The sequence below is a fragment of the Colobus angolensis genome, unplaced genomic scaffold (assembly GCF_000951035.1).
Source record: "Colobus angolensis palliatus isolate OR3802 unplaced genomic scaffold, Cang.pa_1.0 Scaffold151, whole genome shotgun sequence".
Classification (NCBI taxonomy): domain Eukaryota; kingdom Metazoa; phylum Chordata; class Mammalia; order Primates; family Cercopithecidae; genus Colobus; species Colobus angolensis.
The window spans coordinates 3,002,944-3,025,085 of record NW_012114611.1 but is presented as its reverse complement, the minus strand read 5'-3'; the positions used below and the strand labels follow the sequence as shown (position 1 = coordinate 3,025,085).

Here is a 22,142-nt window from a genome sequence, read left to right as displayed (position 1 = left end):
AAAGATGTTAAGGGTATCACAGGGGGTGGAGGAAGGGATTATCTCTAGTACACTACTTGCTGGCTGTCTGAAAAATTATCACTGCCAAACTCTAAAAACAGTTCTAAATAGTGACTGAGAATGTTTGTTGCTGGAGTCAGGGATTAAGGCAGCCAGATACTCTTTGCACAGTTCTTCAGTGGGAAGAGAAATTAACAATAAATATCAAGCACTGTGGTAGGCATTTCATCATTGAATCCTCAAAGTAGCTTTTGGAGGGTAATGGTGACAGCCTGACTTCAGAAAGGAGGACACTGGAGCTCAAGATGATTGATTACATAATGTCTCCTTCAATATTATTCAAGTAGAACTCAAAATTCAGTTCTGACTTTAAACCTCATCCTCATTCCCCATTCCTCTGCTTCCTTACCATGCCATATCAAATCCCCAGAGCCATAAGGCCTATGAAAATGAAGTGAAAGGGAAAGTTCAGGCATTCATTCAGAACATTTTAAATGCTAACTGCCATTGATTTATAGGTTCTCTTTCCTATCTTTAATCTTAGAGCTGTTTCCTCGAGAAAATGAAGAGGGAAGGATGGCTCAGGGGAAGCTAATCAGAGGGAAAATGTCACTCTGTAAAGACTAAAAAAATTAGGATGATGATACGATCTGGGGAAAAAAAGGCATAGTGAAGACCACTTAAAAACAAAAAAACGAAAACCTATGAAGGTGCATGCTATTTCCCCAGAGCTAAAAAGATAAGCGAAATTGTGTTTGAACTCTTAAGTGGAGGTGAAGCAGAAGTTATTAGCCACCAACCACGAGTGATTATGAAGTAACTGAGAAACAGGTAACATTTTTTCCCACATGGACAAAACTTTCTCTTTCCAGAATATTAAGTGTCTATGATGAGAAATGAAATAACATCTAAAGCAGTTTATAAATCTACCAGAATATTAAAATCACCTGAGGCCTTTGAACATACTCATGCCCAGGTCTATTTATTTTTCTGTAGAGATGGGGACTTCAACTCCTGGTCTCAAATGATCCTCCCACCCGGCCTCCTAAAGTGTGAGGATTACAGGCGTGAGCCACTGCGGCCAGCCCTACTAGGTCTGCTTTGGACCAATTAAATTAATCTGTAGGGGTGGAGCCTGGGCCTTAGTATTTTTAAAATTTTTCCTAGGTGGTTCTAATTAACAACTAGACTTGACACCCACTGACTAATGCAGTGGGATCTCATTCCTGGCTACATCTGAAGCACTCAAGCCCCCAGAGACCAGAAAATTCCAAAGAATTGGTATGAGGTGAAGTCTTGGCACCAGTGTCTTTAAAAAGCTTTCTTAGTAATTTTATGTGCAGCTGGAGTTGAGAACATAAAAGTAGTAATTCCAAATTTGGGGTGGGAGAAGGTATAAAAGAAGGGGAAGCTCTTCAGATACTCTGCCCAAGCCCTCCTGTTCACTCCAGCAATGCCCAGAATGACTGTTGCTAATGGGAGAAAGGTTGGGATGAAAAGTTACATTGTACAGCCAGGCAGTAAAAGAAGAACTTTTTCTAAGGGGGGTTGGAGAAAAGTAGGAAAAGTAGAAATTGCCAAACTTGCTTTTAGAACTATTTATTCCTCTTTTTTTTTTAATGGTGTTTTTTAAACACCAGCATCAATAGGACAAAAGACATCTGTTTTCCAATTAGCTGTGTCAGTAGATTCCATTCATTGTTTGTAGCTCCCAATCAGCTTTAAAAAAAAGTTTTTCAAATTTGCATACGAGTCATCTAAAATCAATAACAACTTGATCTAGTTTAGAAACATGAAATGAAAGAGTATTGTTCACTAAAGCAGATCTCTTTTGGGTAGATGGACCATCACAAAAGAAGCTCTTATATGCTTTTCCCACTCCCATCCCAAGTCCACCCTCCCGCCAATTGTATTGTATAAATCAATAAACAGCAAAGGTTCCAGAACAACTGAAAGAAATATAATTTCAAACTAAGCAGAATGAGCTTTCCATTGGGAATGAAGACCCATGGGAAAAGGCAGCCCAGCCCGTAAGTCCTCCCTGCTGGAACACACACTGTAGGTGTAGGAACTGCCTGCGAAGCTCATTAGAACACACTGGCTCTCAGGAAGAGAAAAAGCTGCATTACAAGAGAAGTTCTCAGGACTTTAGCTTAGGACTGTTATTTCAGAGCTATTTATTACTGTTATTGCAGAGCTCTTATTATTTCAGAGCTACTGTGTAGCCCTTGGGCACAACCAAGAGAAACAGGCAAAGACTGCTGTTTCCTTTGATGAGGGGAAAGAGTTCCAGTCCCTTCTGAATGCCCCAGGACATGGCACACTAGGGATGTCATCCAGCCCAGTTCTGGATCTGCATCATTTGAGGTTATAGTATCCTCATCTTTGGGACACAATTGTTGTTAGCTGAAATTGTGATTTTCTTAAATTTTTTCACAGATCAATTAAAATCTTTTTGAGATGGAGTTTTGCTCTTGTTGCCCAGGCTGGAGTGTGCAATGGCGTGATCTCCGCTCACTGTAACCTCTGCCTCCCAGGTTCAAGCAATTCTTCTGCCTCAGCCTCCCGAGTAGCTGGGATTACAGGCGCATGCCACTATGCCTGGATAATATTTGTATTTTTAGTAGAGATGGGGTTTCATCATATTGGTCAGGCTGGTCTTGAACTCCTGACCTCAGGTGATCCGCCTGCCTCAGCCTCCCAAAGTGCTGGGATTACAGGTGTGAGCCACCGTGCCTGGCCTAAAATGCTTTCTAGAAGGGATTCTTCTGGACCATTAACCATGTCCCCAAAGGAAAACCACACACACATTCTTTAAGTACTTTCCATCTTCCTAAAGAAATTTAGTTGCACTGTTGACTCCTTCCCTAAGGGGGAGGATTGAGGGAGACTTCTTTTGCAAAGTGCAATATAAAAAGCCAAGTAAGCAATAAACAGAAAACAAAAGTGAGGGATTTTTTTTTGTTTGGTTGTTTGGTTTGGGAAGGGGAGGTGCTATGGAGGTTACTGTTGTGACATGTTGCTTCAAAATCTATAAACCACACAACAGGAACAACTGTTTTTCTGTTTTCTGTGACAAAGAGTACTGCAGGCACAACCTCACCCAGAGTTGCCTGCATGATGGTGCAAACACCTTCTCCGGGCTATTCTAAAAGTAACAGGTATTCCTTCAAAGAAGCTGGCAGTGGAAGGCCCTTCACTGCATCAGGGAGATACTGGAGTCCCAGGCTACGGCGTACGGCATAGCGAGCAAGCGTTTTTAGAGTTCCTGGAGCTGAGCACAGAACAGTCAGTTTTTCACATAGCTGCGGGTCTCTGGCCACCTCTCGTGGCATGGTGCCATTTTTTCTCAATTCAAAGTGTCCAACAGCTCTGTGGAGGAGCTCAAAGCAAGAGTCCTCTTTCTCTGTTCCAAGTCCCCTGACTAGCAGAGCCACCAGGCGGGAGATGGGTGTCTGGCCTATTAGGTTGATGACTCTGACCTCTGCGCCATAATCCAGAAGGATACTGACACTCTCAAGATTTCCTTTCATGGCAGCCCAGCTGAGCGGTGTATCATTGTTATAATCCAGGGCATTGACAGAGGCCCCACTCTCTAGGAGAGCCCGCACACACTCAGCATTGTTCTTAAAGGCTGCCCAGTGAAGGGGGGTATCTCTGTTGCCATCCAAAGCATTGGGGTTTGCACCATACTCCAATAGGACCTCCACACAAGCCTCATCTTTCTCTGCTGCATAGTGGAGGGCTGTTCGGTTATACCCATCCAGGGCATTCACCTGTAAAAAGGGAGGAACTATTACAGTAGACAGACTACTGAGAGGAAGACAGGACAGCAGCAAAGAAGCTTACATGGTTACCCACTACCTTTGCTATGCAGTGCTCTGAACAAGGGGGTCAACAAGCAACTCCCAGGGAGTGCCGGTGATAAATATGAAGATATGACAGGAACTTAGGAGCAAAATGGAAAAGAACTGTCCTCAAACAGTCAACACTATTATGTGCATTGACTAGCTGGTCTGCATTATTTTGGTTTTTGCTGCAATGTTTATTTATTCGTTAGAAACTCTACCACATGGGCCGGGCGCGGCGGCTCAAGCCTGTAATCCTAGCACTTTGGGAGGCCGAGACGGGCGGATTACGAGGTCAGGAGATCGAGACCATCCTGGCTAACACTGTGAAACCCCGTCTCTACTAAAAATACAAAAACTAGCCGGGCAAGGTGGCGGGGCACCTGTAGTGCTGAGGCAGGAGAATGGCGTAAACCCGGAAGGCGGAACTTGCAGTGAGCTGAGATCCGGCCACTGCACTCCAGGCCGGGCGACAGAGCGAGACTCCGCCTCAAAAAAAAAAAAAAAAAGAAACTCTACCACAGAGTAAAGGGTAAGGCAGGAATAGAGGAAGTCTAAGTCCCTGTAACTGCTCAGAAAGATATTTACTGGAAAGTTGCTTGACTACACAGAGTTTTGGATTATTTTACTTATCCTGACCTTTTCTGTAGCCTGTGGCTAATGTAGCAATCAAACTGAAAAACATAGCTTTTGCTATGTTCTTTAACCATACAGAGAAGTTCAAAATGTTAGAATGTAAGTCAGATCTTTCCAAAAATACGCTGTGGGTTCACAAGAGAACCCAAATGAAAGTATGTGATAGGAAGAACACAAATCTCCCAGTGCTGGAAAAGCAGCTGGCTTGCTGACAGTCAGCATCACTTGCAGTTTTTTTCTTCACATTTCCAAATAGCATATTCCCTCATCAATGAAAAAAACAAAACAAAACAAAACAGAAAACCCTGAAACATTTAAGTAAGTTCAACCTTCTTTTGGCTAAAACCTATCTTAAGTACCACTTCTTAAGTACTTTAAGTACTTTTAAGGGTACTTTAGATTTAGAGTTGAGGGATCTCTGCGTTTATATTTCCTGGATAGACAATAAGCAATGAGAAGACTAAATGGAAATATAAACAGCACCTACAAGGTAAGCTTCCTGAAGTGATGGCCAGTGACAGCTTAAGTTAAGGAGAAGAAAGAAAAGCAGAGTATCAGCACCATAAAATGGGGCAAGCAGGGTGCAGACAGAAAGGCAAAGGAATGAAATCCTTAGATCATTTTATATATTTACCATTACATTTTCCTTAATATTGGCTATGCCAACATTACCTTGAGTTAGAATTTCAGACTGGAGGAGGGAAGAGATGGAGGAGTGATGGGGAGAAATTCTAAGAAAGCATGAAGCTCAAGTTTTAGTGAATTATTAATGTGAATGTGTTAAAAACGTTACCTCGGCTCCTTTTTCCAGAAGTAACTCCACACAGTCAGCATCTGACACCATACAGGCACAGTGCAAGGGCTTCAGTGTACCATGAGTGCAGTTCACATCTGCTCCCTGTGGGCAGAAGACAACTTCAGTCAGTGTGCTCAGCTCTGGCTTGCCCAGCAGGACAGAATTCAGAACTGAGTCCAGGGGACAGAGCGTTTTGTATTTTATAGGTACACTGCTAGTTCCTTGTTTCCTTTTCTATTAATTAATATGCCAATGTCCAAACCAAAGGAGTACACTGAAGATGCAGGAAAACAACTGTTAATTCCTTAGATCAAGTTACTAAGTTCCTCCACAAGGGAGCCTGCCAGATGGTCATCTGGACATTATTGAAGACATAATCTTATGTGTCAAAGCACTGGAAACCTTGTCATCAGGCATGAAAGCTGGACCAGCAATCCACTTTCAATGGCCACTATGCTCTGAAAAAGTAGGAAAGTGAGTCTGTCAGACTGAGGCCAGAACTGGCATGCATTTTTGGTCATTCAGCAAATGACCATCACTAATAGTGGCATCATATTAACACTATTTTTCCTTATTCATAAACATCTTCAAAGTAGCCTCTAAGTATCAGCATTCTTTACCATGTAGCCTTTGCTGGTGCTTCTATTCAAAATCAAAGGACAGGCTGGGCGCGGTGGCTCACCCCTGTAATCCCAGCACTTTGGGAGGCTGAGGCGGTCAGATCACCTGAGGTCAGGAGTTTGAGACCATCCTGGCCAACATGGTGAAACCCTGTCTCTACTGAAAATACAAAAACTAGTCAGGTGTGGCAGCGGGCGCCTGTAATCCCAGCTACTCGGGAGGCTGAGGCAGGAGAATTGCTTGAACCTGGGAGGCAGAGGTTGCAATGAGCTGAGATTGAGCCACTGCACTCCAGCCTGGGCGACAAGGGAAACTCCGTCTCAAAAAAAAAAAAAAAAAAAAATCATAGGAGATGGAGATACCAGTCAGACCAAAGTCACTGAATGACTCAGCAGCAGAGCTAGAATTAGAATGTGACAAGGTTTCCACTGCGGAGTCTTCTGACACCACTTTTGCTGAGAATAAGCTAACACTGGATGACTTTTCCTTCTCCAGTTGTGCCCAATAACTCTGAAGCAGCTACAGAGATCCAGGCTGTAAATGAGGAGCCTGAAGTCTTAGAATATACAGAAGTAACCATCTGGATGCATTTTCTGGTGATCAAAAAATTACTCTGTAACTTCTCTTCAACAAGAAAAATAAATAGAAGAGGATAGTAAAGACCTTCTAGGATACCAGTCATATAACAATTATTGAAGAGCGGTGATTAAACATCAGATGGTTAAGGTGTTTTCTTAAACTATAATTACCATGCATTTTAGAGGTTGATATCCTCTACAGAGCTAGAAGTGGTAGCTGCTTTTAACATAGAATGTAAGTAAAAATCTCTCCATGTAATTATTATAACCCAGGTATGAAGAACACCCCTGTAGCCAGGCACAGTGGCTCACACCTCTAATCCCAGCACTTTGGGAACCCAAGGCAGGTGGATCGCTTGAGCTTGGGAATTCAAGACCAGCCCGGGCAACACGGTGAAACCCCGTCTCTACAAAAATTAAAAAAAAAAAAAAATTAGCTGGACATGGGTGGCATGTGCCTGTAGTCTCAGCTACTTGAGGGAGATGAGGTGGGAGGATCGCTTAAGCCCAGGAGGTCAAGGCTGCAGTCAGGCATGTTTGCGCCACTGCACTCCAGCCTGGGTGACAAAAGTGAAGCCCTGTCTCAAAAAATAAAAATAAAAACCACCTCTGCTTTGCTCACCTCCTCTCTTAATAAAACATGTATAGAAGACTTTGAGCTCAATGGATTACATATGCATCATACTTAGATATTTTTACAAAGAACATGAGACTAGGGTTATTGAGAACATATTCCATGAAGAAAAATGTCAGATACACAAAGTGAAAGGGAGAAGGGAAGCAAAGCAAACATAGGGGAAATACATTTTAATGATCAAGCTAGTGCAGTTAGCAAAATATAAAAACTCCCTGTGATCTTGGGTTGAGACAAAGCTGCAAATCTGTGATCCATGAGGATTTACAGAGCTTTCCCACTTCACATCTCAAGGACTCTCCTGTCAATACCAGCACACTCACCCCTCTGATGAGGTCCTCTACATTATCATGTGGGAAGGAACGGATGGCAGCAATTGTTCGGATTAAGCGCTCTGAGAGAGAGTATTTGCTCTGAATGCTTTGCATAATATACCACATACTGGAACTCATCAAGGCTCGAGGTGTTCACATGCTCCAAACTGCCTGAAACAAAGAAGTTTTTGGCATATACAATATCACTGAGCACGCCTATCTTTAGGGTTAGGTGTTTTCTGAGGCCTTCCCTTCCCAATACTAAAAGCAGATTTCAAGGAATGATTAATACTATTTTCATAATCATAAGGAATTGGATAATAGTTGCCTAGGGAGTTCGATAAACTTGGACACAAGATTTCCCTAAGAGGTACTAAGACCCCCATGGAGCTCTGTGTGGTTTACAAACAAGACTAGGCAAGGAATAGGATTTTTAAAAGGCTGAGGAGGTCACAAAACATTATTTTCCTTCTTTGAATTTTTGTGGTTTTTATGATCAGCACCACCATTAAGTTATTTATAACACTGGGCCTTGCAATATAGTTATGTACATATTGTTTCTCCAACTATACTGTAATCAACTGGAAGGCAAGGACTTTGTCTTCTACTCTTTCATCCATGTAAGGCCAGCCACAGAATCTCACAAAAGGTAGGTATTTAACAAACATTGGTTGGTTACGACTAAACAGTATAGAAGTGATTGTCATCTGTGACAAGATAGGAAGAAGGCTATGGAGCAAATATATTTATCTTAATAATGAAAAGGCATCTGAAATATTTTCAAATGTCTTCAGAAGAGAAAAAAGAAATATTTGAGGTAATATTCTAAAATAAGAAAGGAAAGCACAAGTATAACTACCCTAGAGTCATCTATATAAAACTAGGAAAAAATTATAGTTCACAATAATAAAATATACTTTGTTTTAGGAAAATTTGAAGATTTTAAAATGAGTTAAAGGCTCACACCTGTAATCCCAGCACTTTGGAGGGCTGAGGTGGGTGGATCACCTGAGGTTTTAATCTCTCCAGTAGCCACAAAACTGCTCTGAGACAAGTGTCTGCATCTTACAACTTTTTTGTTTCAAGGAAAAAAAAATACAGAGGTGACTTTGAGTTGGTAATTCCAAGAACAGCAGCAGAAGACAGAGCATCTAAAGCAGGAGGCTTGGACCAAAGTGGTTCTGTTGCCTGTAATCCCAGTACTCTGGGAGGCCAAGGCAGGAGGAGCTCTTGAACCCGGAAGTTCAAGACCAGCCTGGTCAACATGGCGAGACGACCCCAAAACCCAACCGTCTCTACAAAAAAATTCAAAAACTAAAATAAATAAATAAAGTGGTTTTGTTAACCATTTCTGGGCCATGATAATCTGATGAAACTAAACTCTGCACTCATTTTCCGGGCGCTCTTGGACTCCGGGGTAAGAACTCCTGAGAGTATGGTCAGCGGTCTGCTACTGCCTGGAAGCTCCCGGTAAAGGAATGAAACTTCAGGGCAGATTGACAGCATTCACTGTGAGGAAGGGTCAAGGAAATCTAAATTCGATTTCACCAGACAGCAGCCCGTGTACAGTTTGATTCCCTTGGAAGGCCCTATCCTCTGCTAGAGCTGAAAGCCCTGTCTCCCTCGTTTTCTTTTGCTACGGGATCCAGAGAAAACACCAAAGGGCATTTACTGCGAAGCTGAAAAAAAAAAAAAAAAAAAAAGCAAAGTGGAAAAGAAGACACAACGGCTCTGATGCGAGGGAGGCCTCGGCCCCGCCCCCTCCGCACCGCCCCTAATCCCACCGCACCTGCTGCGGGAGGGGTCGCGGCAGCTGTCTAGCTGAGGCTAGGGGGCGAGGGGGCAAGGGTACGAAATGCAAGGACGTGCGGTGTCACTTTCCGCACGGGCTCCCAGCAGATCGCAGCAATCCCGGCAGGTCTGGTACTGAAAGAGAATCACGCAAATTCGCGCTAGGGGTCCTCAGACGCGGACCAACCCCTCCCGGATCTGCCCCCTAAGGCCCGGAACTAAGTCTCAGCCTCGAGAGCTAGAGCACTTCGATCGGGGAGTAGAGGAAGCGTTATTGGGCGTGGTACCCTGGGTTAGGACACCTGGCTGTAGACCCGCACCAAGGACCGCACTCACCGAATTGCCGGGCTAAGGTGGGTGTTGAAAGCCGCTGTCAAGGCGTGACCCGGAAGCAGAAGCTGTCGGGGGCAGGCCCATCTGTTTACAGGACAAGACCAACTAAGATGGGCGCCTGCGTACTGATGAGTGTTCGTCACTGGGGCGCGCCTGCGCAGACTTGTGCAGCAGCTTCCGTCCTCACTAGGCCTCGTTACGGGGTTACTTTCTCCTTTTACACAGAGGATTTGTGCGCAGTCTCAATGCAGCGTTCTCAGCCACAGCGGCAGGGTTCGGGTCTTGGTCCGGCAGTGGGGAAAAAAAAAGCTCAGGAACCCTGGGCGTTGGGCCGATTCTATATGGTTGCACCTGCATGGACCAGGCCAGCAGGGGGTCCATCCACAATGGTTCAGTTACTTAAGAGACTAAACTCCTAATAAGAAGTGTCTGTGACAAATAAAAATACTTACAGCATTATTCATAATGGTGGAACGAATCTATGCTCCTTGGAACCCTCCTGTACATTGTCCACTCTCCTTCAAGTAAACCATATCAAAGACAAACTCAACCACCCAGGAGGTATAGTATTCTGAATGTAGAGGAATAAATGACCTTTATTTATAACTCTTATTAGGGTTAATGAACCTTCCTGTGCAAAGACATGATGACACTTCTGAGTGACAGACTTTCTGTGCAAAGCATAAACATTTTAAAGTCAGCAGCACATGGTGGTGGTGCATGGAAGGAGTGAAGCAGCCCATTCAGGCAGACTGCAAGAATTGTGGTCTGCCCAGCAGCCTGTTTAACCAGAGTGCCCCACACCTACTCCCCAAAGCTTGTTCTAAGCAACCAAATCTAACCAATTAGAGATTTAAAGCAGGCCCAGACAGTTCATGTACATCAGTGAGAGGATGGTGAACTGAAAGTTCATGACCTGGTCTGAGGAGTGAGCCTCCTTTGAGCTCCAGACTCAAAGGAATTTTGCCAGGTAGGAATATGCCCTCCACTTCCTGCCACTGCACCATGGTGAGATTGTCCTTTTTTTTTTTTTTTTTTTTTTTTTTTTTAATGGTGTTTTTTAAACACCAGCACGCCCAGGCTGGAGTGCAGTGGCCGGATCTCAGCTCACTGCAAGCTCCGACTCCCGGGTTCACGCCATTCTCCTGCCTCAGCCTCCCGAGTAGCTGGGACTACAGGCGCCTGCCACGTCGCCCGGCTAGTTTTTTTTTTGTATTTTTAGTAGAGACGGGGTTTCGCCATGTTAGCCAGGATGGTCTCGATCTCCTGAGATTGTCCATTTTTTCAAAAGAAGCTGAAATACAGATTTTTTAAAAAAGTGAATTCTTGCAAGTTGCAAATGTTGGCAGTGTTTTGTTTGTTTGTTTGTTTTAATTTTTGGACGTAGTTTCACTCTTGTCACCCAGGCTGGAGTGCAATGGCGCGATCTTGGTTGGCTGCAACCTCAGCCTTCTGAGTTCAAGTGATTCTCCTGCTGAAGTAACTGAGACTATAGGTACCTTCCACCACACCCGGCTAATTTTTTTTTTTTTTGTATTTTTAGTAGAGATGAGGTTTCACCATGTTGGCCAGGCTGGTCTCAAACTCCGGACCTCAGGTGATCCACCCTCCTCGGCCTCCCAAAGTGCTGGGATTACAGGCGTGAGTCACCATGCTGGACCACATCTCTCAAATTTCTTGGTTGGGAAATGCTGAACTATATAAATTCTGGGAAACCATCAGCATCTTACAAATGTAAGAATGAGTGGAGTGTCCCAGGGAGTGATAAAATAGGCTCTCAATACAGGTTATTTTACTTATTTATTGAAACACTGAATACACTTTTATTTTACGTGGCGTGCAACTCAGTATATGCAGAAAAGTACTCTATGTCACACTCATGATCAGTATCCTCTTATTTCCATTTGGCATGTCATTGAAAACCTAGCACATCACTTAGCTAAAAATCACATGAAAGACCCCTAGAGAAATCAAACTAACTTTTTTCCCCCCTAACAATAGATCTCATATTTATTAGTCAAATCAGCATCTGCTGATAGTGCAGTGGAGCAAAGCTGACAGTGATATTCGTTAACAAAGAAGACAAAACTTACGCTTTCAGGTATAAAGATCAACTCTGAATGGCAGAGAGCCTAATCTGACTATCATCAGCCACTAAGAACTCAGAAGAGCAAATAACTCAAGAAGAGATAAGCCAAAGCACTATGAAAATTATTCTTTTCTGTGAAATTCAGTTCCACAGCCTGTATGAGCAAGGGTCCAAAACACTGGAGAGCCAACAAAGGTTCTGGGAGGGCCCATTCATAACGGGAGATGTACTGGCTGTGCCTCCCTATGCTGTGTCCTTCCATGAGCTTCCTCCACTCTTTACTGACTTCATTTTGACTTGGTCCTCTGGTGTCACCACAGCTACTTGGGAGACTTTGAGTTGTTATCTTACAGTTCCAAGAGTCTGTTTTGACTGAACCCAAGAGTAACACGGCAATCCACAATAGAAGCGTTCTCATGGTACAACGGTACAAAGGTCATTCTGTAGGTTGCATATATATATATATATATATATATATATAATTCTGGCGTGATCTTGGCTCACTGCAACCTCCACCTCCCAGGTTCAAGCGATTCTGCTGCCTCAGCCTCCCGAGTAGCTGGGACTACAGGCGCCTGCCACGTCGCCCGGCTCTTATTTTTTTGTATTTTTTAGTAGAGATGGGGTTTCACTGTGTTAGCCAGGATGGTCTCGATCTCCTGACCTCGTGATCCTCCCGCCTCGGCCTCCCAAAGTGCTGGGATTACAGGGGTGAGCCACCGCGCCCGGCCTCAATTTTTGTATGTTTGTAGAGATGGGGTTTCACCATGATGGCCAGGCTGGTCTCGATCTCCTGACCTCAGGTGATCCACCTACCTCGGCCTCCGAAAGTGTTGGGATTACAGGCATGAGCCACCGCGCCTGGACGCTTCCTTCCTCTTTAACAAGAGAATGTTGCACCCAGCATCACTGCTTTGGCTAGCTCTTTTTTCCTGTGTGCCCTCATGTGTGTAGCAATTGAACTGGCTAACAATTTCTGCATTCTTCCTGGTCTAGCCAAAATAATCTGGAAACTCACCATCTAGCCCAATCAAAGACATTATTATTGTATGATTCACTAACATAGTCTTCATCTTCATCCTTGGGGCTAGAGCTGTAATTACTCTGTATGCTCTGGCCACATGATTGATCTCTTCTTTTGTGCCAATCAAGCCAACCAGTTTGGGAGAAAATTCTTTCACATAATTTGCAATGGCCTTTTTTGTGTCCCTCTCTGGGTCAATGGTGATGAAAAGTTAAATTTGGCAGAGGTGGAATACTATCTCATCCACAACTTGAATCATTTTTTCTGGTTCTTCTGCAAAGATATCAGTAATGACTGAAACCAGAATAAATCAACAGCCACTGACCCAGGCAGTATTTGTCAGTTTTAGGCTCTCCAAATATGTTGTGAGGGAAAATGGTCCCCCAGTAAAGGCTTGTTGATGCTTCACTGCTGTTTCTTCTCTAGCTTCTCTCTTTTCTATTTTGAATACTTCACTCCAGCCAGTAAACCTCCTCCAATAGCAAATGGGAATGCTAAAGACTTCCAAGAAATAGGCCTGGGCTTCAAGGGGCATGTGCAGTCTCTGCAGTCCTTCTGCTTAGGCCCTGACCACCTCAAGGGTGGTTGGTGGCATCACTGCCTGAGGGGCCGGCTTCCCAGGCAGCTACCAGCGAGCCCCCAGTCATGCCACACTTCCTCTTGCATGCAGAATTGCCTTGGCAACACTCTCACAGTCTACTTGGCTGGGCCCTGAAGCTTGTATCAGCCAGGCAAGAGGTGCCAAAGTTGGCCCATACTGGTTACTTTGAAGTGCCTCTGAGAAATCAGTACACAATGAAAGTTAGTTTCAGATACATTCAACCATCCTTTCATCAAACATTTACTGAGCACCTACTTTGTTCCAGGCTTTGTGCTCAACTCTCCAGGGAAGACAGAAATGGAGAGAGACAGTCTCTTATTATCAAGGGTTGGGAGACAGATATGAACATCCTCAGTTGCAATTAAAGATGATTATTTCAACAACATTGTTATGTCCAAAGTTACTGTTGACAAATGGTTCTACCTTATGGTGAGCTCAAGAGAGTGAAGGAAGGGTTTGTGAAGAGACTTCTTGGGGAGAAATTTGTATGTGCTGAGTCCCAACTCTCCTCCTACCCAGAGGGAAAGGAAGTACTGATGTTGCCTGAAGAGGGGCTTCTGTGGGACCAGAGAGCTTGAAGATTGTTCCCCATAATTGTAAAACAAAAACTGCACCAATGCTTACTTATAAATTAAAGAGGGCTGTAGCCACAAAGTACAGGTGGCTGCATTGGGATCTGTCTGGACACCCAGATTCAGCAGGGATGACAAATGTATAAATGTTTACCTGGACCAGATGTGGGCCACATGAAGACAGCCAACTTGGGGTTGCCTTTGGTCCATCCAAATGGGCTGTCTAGAGGTATGGGGGGACCCAGTGGCCAGAAGCCAGAAATGAACACAGGGGTGCTACAATCCACAGTTTGTCACAGTCAACGCACTTGCACTGGTTTTGGCCAAAGGAACTCAAGTAAGATATCTCTGGTGATGGGAATCTGCAAAGAACCTTTAAAAGCACGCTTTGAGAAAAAGAGTCAGCTTCAACCGTGTGCAAGACCCAGGTAGTACAGACCTACCCTACCAAGAAAGAAAAACCTGCCCTATCTCCTTAGCTGTTTTTGTTTTTTGAGATGAAGTCTGACTCTGTCACCAGGCTAGAGTGCAGTGGCATGATCTCGGCTCACTGTAACCTCCACTTCCCAGGTTCAAGTGATTCCCCTGCCTAAGCCTCCCAAGTAGCTGGGATTACAGGCGGGCACCACCATGCCTGCCTAATTTTTGTATTTTTAGTAGAGAAGAGATTTCACCATGTTGGCCAGGATGACCTCAATCTCTTGACCTCATGATCCTCAAGGCCCACCTTGGCCTCCCAAAGTGCTGGGATTACAGGCCTGAGCCACCATGCCCGGCTGAGACTATTTGGTTTAAAGTGACTGTTACTTAAAGGATTGCCAGTTATCAAAGAGTTAACCAAAAAGTCAGGGAATCTTCCCAATTTTCTATTCAGGAGCAGGAGAAGATTATTATCCTCCAATAAAAAATGTTTTTGTTTGTTTGTTTGAGATGGAGTCTGGCTCTGTCACCTAGGTTGGAGTGCAGTGGTGCCATCATGGCTCACTGCAACCTCTGCCTCTTAGGTTCAAGCAATTCTCGAGCCTCTGCCTCCTGAGAAGCTGGGATTACCGGTGACCACCACCACGCCCAGCTAATTTTTTGTATTTTTAGTAGAGACAGGGTTTCACCATGTTGGCCAGGTTGGTCTCGAACTCCTGACCTCAAGTGATCCACCTGCCTTGGCCTCCCAAAGTGCTAAGGTTACAGGCATGAGCCACCATGCCTAGCCAGACAAAGACATTTTTAAAGTGGAAAAAGACAAAAAATAAACTTGTATTTTGATCACATCCCATGAATCTTGCATTCAGTATTCAGATTCCATCTCTGCATATTTTAGTTGATTATTTCTGTTCTTCATGTTTTGATTACAAGTGATTCCATGAATTTTGTGTTTTAGTGTGCTGTGTCTCCCATAAGACTTTTAGGTCATTATTTTTTTCTTCTCTTCCCTCCTGATTCCAGTTCTGCTCTCAAGAAGTTCTCATTAGATAATGTTGATCAACAGTATGACTAATGTTCCTATTTTCAGACCTTGGCATAAACTTGATCTGGAAATTTGATAATGATGTTTTGCCTGTAATGATTGCTGCTATCACTGTTCAACGGTATTAGTACCCAGGCTCTGTGGGTACAGGGTATCCCAGGTTGCAGACCTGGGTGTCTTGCCCTTTGAGTCTTGCCAGTACTAAATGGCCACAGGCTTTTGAGCAACTCCCAATTGGAGTTCAAACTCCTTTATTCACTTGGCTGCCTCCATACCCTTTCCTGATTTTGAGTGGATCTTTCAGAGTGACAGTGTGCTGGGGGAGAGTAATTCTGCATTACAAGCTTCTGAGTGGTAACATGAAGCCTTTCACAACAGCTTTTAAAATCTCTGGCCAGAAATTATCAAATACTCCCCTGTCTTAAAGGCCTCATCCTTCTCCATCAGGGGCTGCCTGGCTAATGATGGCAGCGTTTCCCTGACACCCTTCCTAGATAAAAGCAAGTTAAGTAAGAAGAAGGGATCCCTTTCAAATAAATTCTCCGTCACCAAAGAAAAAGAAACAAACCGAAAGGGAGTTCAAGATACCCTAAGAGTGAAGGAAAGAGAGGGAATCAGTCAATGTTTACAAAATAGGGTAAAAAAATAAGATCCAAGTGTCAGACTAGTTGACTAGTTGGGAAACAATAGCTTTCTCTCAATAATGGAATATTTTACTTTACTTTGAATTTGTTCGATTTTTAGGACTATCCCTTATAGCATATTCCTCATATTTAGAAATAATGCAATATTATGCAAACTTCATAAAGACCAAGATTCCAGTTCTGATAGTAGCTCTAGTTACTTTACTTGTAAAAGTAAGTACTTTTATAAGTAAAAGTAAAATTACTGACTAAAGTAAGTAGTACCTTACCTGAGTCTCAGTTGTACAATGGGATGAGAATATTTACACCTACTCCAAAAGTTAATTTCATAAAACCTAGTCCACATTTGTGAAAAGTGGTTTTGTAAACTACATAAATGTTGACACGTCATCTTTATAGGATTTTATATTTGTTCAAGGAGGTTACCAAATATCTCATCCTTCCAGTTACATTGTGGCACCTTTGAAAGAGCAGAGATTTAGATTTCTTATACTCATCTCTTTTGTCATAGCACAGTTCTAAACACACAATAGTTATTTAATAAATACAATGGAATTGAACTAAAGTGAATAGATCTCCCAAAAATGGGAATAGTGGAGTGCCTCTATGTCCTAGTCCCTGACATAGAAAAATTGAAAAGGAAGCTTTGGAACTAGAGCAAAGAAAAAGAAAGTTCAGAGGAAACATAATGTAAGTCTCATGAAACCTTTCATATGCTTAAACCTTGTACTAGAGAAAGTAATTCAGCAAAGAAAAGAACAGTATTAATGTGCAGCAGGGATACGCTCCCAAGACATGCCATCAGGATTAAACAAGGATTTCTTTCAGAAACTGCACAGAGGCAGACATGCGCTCAATAGCCAAACCCTACTCTCTCTCTTTTTTTTTTCCTTTTAACTTTCCCCAGCGCTTGGGAAATTTTATGAATTTTCTATTTTTAGAAAATTAGCTTTTAATCAATATTTTATTATTATTTTTGGTCACATAGTTCTACCAATATTTTCCACTATCAGAGCAATTATAAAACATTTTTAGTCTTCATAGAGAAAAATTGCCTGAAGGATTTTGAAAAAAAAGTACAGTAAAAATACATATAACAATTTTAATAATACTGAGATTATATATACATGATACTATTTTTCCAAGAATGTAGGCGTTTATAGCTAAATTACCTAGCAAATCCAGACTGAAGTGGACAAACTCTGGCAGGACAGTTAACGTCGTCCAGGGGAGGGAAATTACAGAGGAAATAATGACTACTTGCTTGGTACAATTGGGTGGTCCAGACTAATCTGGAGAGTCCTACAAGCAAGACAAAGAGAAAAGAAAGGAAAAGAAAAAAGATCTGGTTCTCTGAATCCATTTGAGAAGCAAATTACAGTCGATGGCAGAATTTTCTGCTCACCTGGGCCTATGCTATTTCTAATGGGAGTGTGTCTCCCCCTGGAGGGCAAGTAGAGCATTTGCTCCTTCTTGCTTCTTGCCCAAAGTTGAATGATTCGTTTTTGGTTCATCCATTGAGTCTTTGATTATATCATTAATTGGTTGACTGATTCATTCACCCATTAATCCAACAAATACTTATTAAATTTTGTCACTGTGCTGTTTGTTGTGATAGACACTAAAGATTCAGCCAGCTGAGATAAACAGAAATATTGTCCTAATCACCAGAAAAATTACAGTTTGATGTGAGAAACAAATATTAGTCACCTGAATGCCTAAATAGTCACATGACTATATAGGATGACTTCTATAAAGGAAAAGTGCAATGAACTGAATATTTATGGCATCTCAAAATTCATATGTTGAGATCCTAATCCCCCAAAGTGATAGTATTAATAGGTGGGATCTTCAGGAGGTTATTAGGTCATAGGGGCACAGCCCTCGTGATGAGACTAGTGCCTTTCTAAAAGAGGGACCTTTGCCCCTTCCACCATATGAGGACACAGTAAGAAAGAGCAAATGGGGCCTCGTCAGACACCAACATCGGGATTTCTTGGACTTCCCAGCCTCCAGAGCTGTGAGAAATTAATTTCTGTTGTTCACAAGGCACCCAGTTTACAGTACTTTTATTATAGTACCCAAATAAACAAAGATAAATAGTAGGGAGGGTAATAGGACGATTCAATAGAGGACCTAATTCAGGCTGGGAGGTCAAGGAAAGCTTCCCTAAGCCTAGACCTGGAAGATGGGTAGAAACAACCAGGTCAAAGGTATGGAGGAAGTGTGGGGAGTGGGAGGGGGCTGGCCAATGGAGCAGGGTCAGGGTATTCAAAGACCCTGAGGAGGAAAGAGTTTAGGAAGCTGGAAGACAAGGAAGAGGCGAGAATGAGAAAGAGACAAGAAGCCAGAAAGGTAGGGAGGCTCCAGATCAGGTGTGGTCTTGGGGGACATGTTAAGGATTCTGAACTGTATCCCAAAAGAACAAGAAGTCTATCAACAGGTTTTATTCAAGTGACATGACCCCATGTGTGTTTTTAAAGGACCACGTTGACTTTTTGAAGAAGAATGAATTATAGTGGATCCATGGCAAGGATTAAAATAGAGAAAACAGCAGCCTAAGTGATCTGGACAAAAAGTCAAGCAGGCTTAGATTTGAGTGGTGGCCATAGAAAGGGAGAGAAGGGGGTGAATTTGAAATATTTTAATGTTAGAATTGATAGAACTTGGTGATTGGTTACAAGCTGGAGATGAGGGCTACTGTGGTCAAGAAAGACTCCTAGGCTGGGCACGGTGGCTCACACCTGTAATCCCACCACATTGTGAGGCTGAGTTGGGTGGATCATTTGAGGTCAGGAGTTCAAGACCAGCCTGGCCAATATGGTGAAACTCCACCTCTATTAAAAATACAAACATTAGCCAGAGGTGGTGATGGGTGGCTGTAATCCCAGCTACTCAGGAGGCTGAGGAAGGAGAATCACTTGTACCCAGGAGGCGGAGGTTGTAGTGAGCTGAGATGGTGCCACTGCACTTCAGCCTGGGTGACAGAGAGAGAGAGAAGAGAGACTCTGTCTCAAAAAGCCAGCAAACGAACAAACAAACAACCTATATCTCTCTCTCTTTCTTTCCTTTTTTTTGTTTTGTTTTGTTTTGAGATGGAGTCTTGCTCTGTTACCCAGGCTGGAGTGCAGTGGCGCCATCTCAGTTCACTGCAATGTCTGCCTCCTGGGTTCAAGCAATTCTCCTGCCTCAGCCTCCCTAGTAGCTGGGATTACAGGTGCATGCCATCTTGCCCAGCTAATTTTTGTAGTTTTAGTAGAGACAGGGTTTTGCCATGTTGGCGAGGCTGGTCTTGAACACCTGACCTCAGGTGATCTGCCCACCTCAGCCTCCCAAAGTGCTGAGATTACAGGCATGAACCACCATGCCCAGCATATATATATCTTTTTCTAAAAGTATCCAAATTATGTTCTTTGAAGACCTCTTATCCCAACTCAAAAAATTTTAATGACATAAATAAAACATTGAAACCAAAACTTGATACAGATTATACAGAAGAGATAATTACAAGCCAATATCATTTATGAATATCATAGGCAGAAATGCTAAAAAATTAACAGATTGAATCAGACAGCACAGTATGTCATGACAAAGTAGAAACTGTTTTGGGAATGTAAAGATTGTCCAATGTTAGGAAATTCATTAATATAACTAATATTATTATATCTAAGAAGGAAAATCGTGTGATTTTCTTCCTAGGGTTGAAAAAGCATTTGAAAAATTAAAGTTCTATTTCCTATAAAAGTAAATTACAAAAGAGGGGTGGAAGATAATTTTCTTAACATCATAAACCGTCTTGTTTATCATCATCTTACTATTTTCATAGGAAAACACTGGAGGCATTCCTGGTAATGTCTGAAACAAGACAAGGATACCCACCATCACTATAACATTAACATAATGTTGGAGGTATTTGCCAATGCATTTTTACAAAAGAAACCTATTGGATGTGTGAAAACTGTTGATGATATAGCTATATCTAGATAACAAAAGCAAATCAATGAATAAACTACACAAACGAAAAGTTGAATTTATATGGTAGCACAATATAAAAGCAATATACAGAAGACAACAGGCTTCATACATAAGATACGAGGATGAATCAGTTAGAAAATAATATGGAATCAAGAGCCAATTGGTAATAGCAACCATCATTACAGAACTCCGAGGTATAAAGGTAAAAAGAAATACGTAAAGCCTATGAGGAAAACTGTTAATATAATAGCTTCAAAGACATAAGATAGATTTGAAAAAATGAAAGACATTCTAAGTGAATTTGTAAATATGACATGATTCCAACAAAAAAAGTCAGGGATTTTTTTGTTTCACTTTGTTTTTTAGTTATACAAATTGATTCTTAAGTTCATATGGAAGAAATAAACAAGAATATCCAAGAAAGTCCTGAAAGGAAGAGCAATGAGGAGGGGCCAGTCTTATCAGACATTTGAGATATTATAAAACCTTCATAATCAAACCAGTATAAAGCTGGTGCATATAGACAGACACACTAATGGAACATAGTAGAAAGTCTAGGCATCAATCCAAGTACATATAAAGATTTAATGTATGTTCGACATTATAAAACAATGTGAAAAATGGACTTTAAAAATATATGTTGTTGAGACAACTGGGTACCATGTGGAAAAAGGTAACATTGGATGCATTGCTTATACTGCACATCCAAGAAAAACTTCACATGACTTCGTTAGCTAAACATGACTACATGGAAACTCTACAAGTTCTAGAAGAAGGCATGTGTAGATTTCTGTGTAATCTACCTATGCACCCCTGGGAATAGCGGGCAAAGCATTTCTATGTCTCAAAACCCAGAATCAATAAAAGACTAGTCAATTCTATTACATATACATGTATGTATTTTTTAAAGTTGTTTTACAAAATTTCGCAGTGATTTCTGGGGTGGAGGGTGGCGGGGAAGGCGGTGTTAAGAATCATCGGGGCTGTGGCCCAGTTGGCCCGCGGAGGTGCAGGTAGGGTGAGCGGGCCCTCACTGGGGCAGCTGGAGGAGCACAGTCTGCTCCACCGGCAGGTAGATCATGCATGTTCCCAGAGCGTGAGAGCTGTAGTCTGCTCCACCGGCAGGTAGATCATGCATGTTCCCAGATCTGGCGTGAGAGCTGTTACGCTCCGCAGCTTCCACCTTGCGTAGCTTAGGCCGTCTCCTGCGGTGGCCAGTGAGTTGGTAATCAGCTCGGCTGCCTTGGAATCGCCCTCAGCAGAGATGATGGCTGCCTTTTTCTGCTGCTCGGCCTTTTCCACCACAAATCTGGTCCTCTCTGCTTCCTGCTGAGCCACCTGTTTGGCTTCCAACCCTTCTGTGAATTCCTTCCCGAAGGTCAGATGTGTCAAGGACACTGCTCGCTCCATAAGGTAGTTACTCACCTGCCTGGAGACCAACTCTCTCTGGGTGATTACTTCTCCAGCATCAAAGCTAGCCACCACTGACTTGAGGATCTCTGTCGTGATGGACGGCAGCACACTCTCATCATAGTCCTCTCCCATGCTGGTGAAGATGCAGGAAGCTGGCTAGCGATGGGCCGGAAGAGGATATGCAGTGTGATGTTGACATTCTGTAAATCTTTGCTACCAGTGATGTCTGGTACATGACGTGGTGGAGAAAGGCAGTCAAAGATAATTGGTTTCTGTACCCATGGGATGAGAAAGTGAGTCCCTTCCCCTACCACAATGTCCTGTACTCCACAGAATCAGTCAAAGATGACAGCTGTGTCCCCAGCATCCATATTATGTAAGGCAGAGTTCACTATGCCTCCTGCAACAGCTAAGGCCAGGCCACACTTGCTGATGGACTCAAACACTTTGGCTGCCATGTTTTCTTCTGCTGGACCTTCTCACACCAGCTTCCACTCTGATCTACACATGAATTCCCCAGCCACCCAATTCTATTACATATTTTTTTTAAAAAAAATGTATGGCCCAAATACCATAAACAAAGCCAAAGACAAATGAGTCACTGGACAAAACAATTGCAATTTTTACCACAGAATAAAATGTAATCTCTCTAATATGCAAGAGCTCTGAGAAATAAAACGACACAGATCCAGTAGAAAAATGAGCCCAAGACATGAACAGATAGAAATAATTTATGCAAATGGCCCTTAAAATAGTAAAACATGCACAACTCACTCAAAAAAGAAAGGCAAATTACATTACATTGAAA

The 22,142-nt window shown here is 42.7% G+C and overlaps 1 protein-coding gene and 1 pseudogene across 5 annotated transcripts; both read right to left on the bottom strand.

The window, feature by feature from the left end:
* Window positions 1-1,583: 1,583 nt before the first annotated feature.
* ASB8 (ankyrin repeat and SOCS box containing 8) lies at window positions 1,584-9,689 on the bottom strand. 5 transcript variants are annotated; one of them, XM_011936253.1, is made up of 5 exons: window positions 9,555-9,613; window positions 9,217-9,353; window positions 7,437-7,598; window positions 5,278-5,382; window positions 2,465-3,776 (listed from the first exon to the last, which is right to left on the bottom strand). In XM_011936253.1, the coding sequence occupies exons 3-5, from the start codon at window positions 7,563-7,565 to the stop codon at window positions 3,144-3,146; spliced, it is 867 nt and encodes a 288-aa protein (XP_011791643.1). In that variant the 5' UTR covers window positions 7,566-7,598; window positions 9,217-9,353; window positions 9,555-9,613; the 3' UTR covers window positions 2,465-3,143. The 5 variants fall into 5 exon arrangements, with proteins under 5 accessions (XP_011791641.1, XP_011791642.1, XP_011791643.1 ...); XM_011936254.1 differs by having other exon boundaries at window positions 9,506-9,560; XM_011936251.1 differs by lacking the exon at window positions 9,217-9,353 and having other exon boundaries at window positions 1,584-3,776; window positions 9,555-9,689.
* An 11,262-nt stretch (window positions 9,690-20,951) lies between these two features.
* Window positions 20,952-21,792, bottom strand: LOC105507662 (annotated as a pseudogene).
* Window positions 21,793-22,142: the final 350 nt, after the last annotated feature.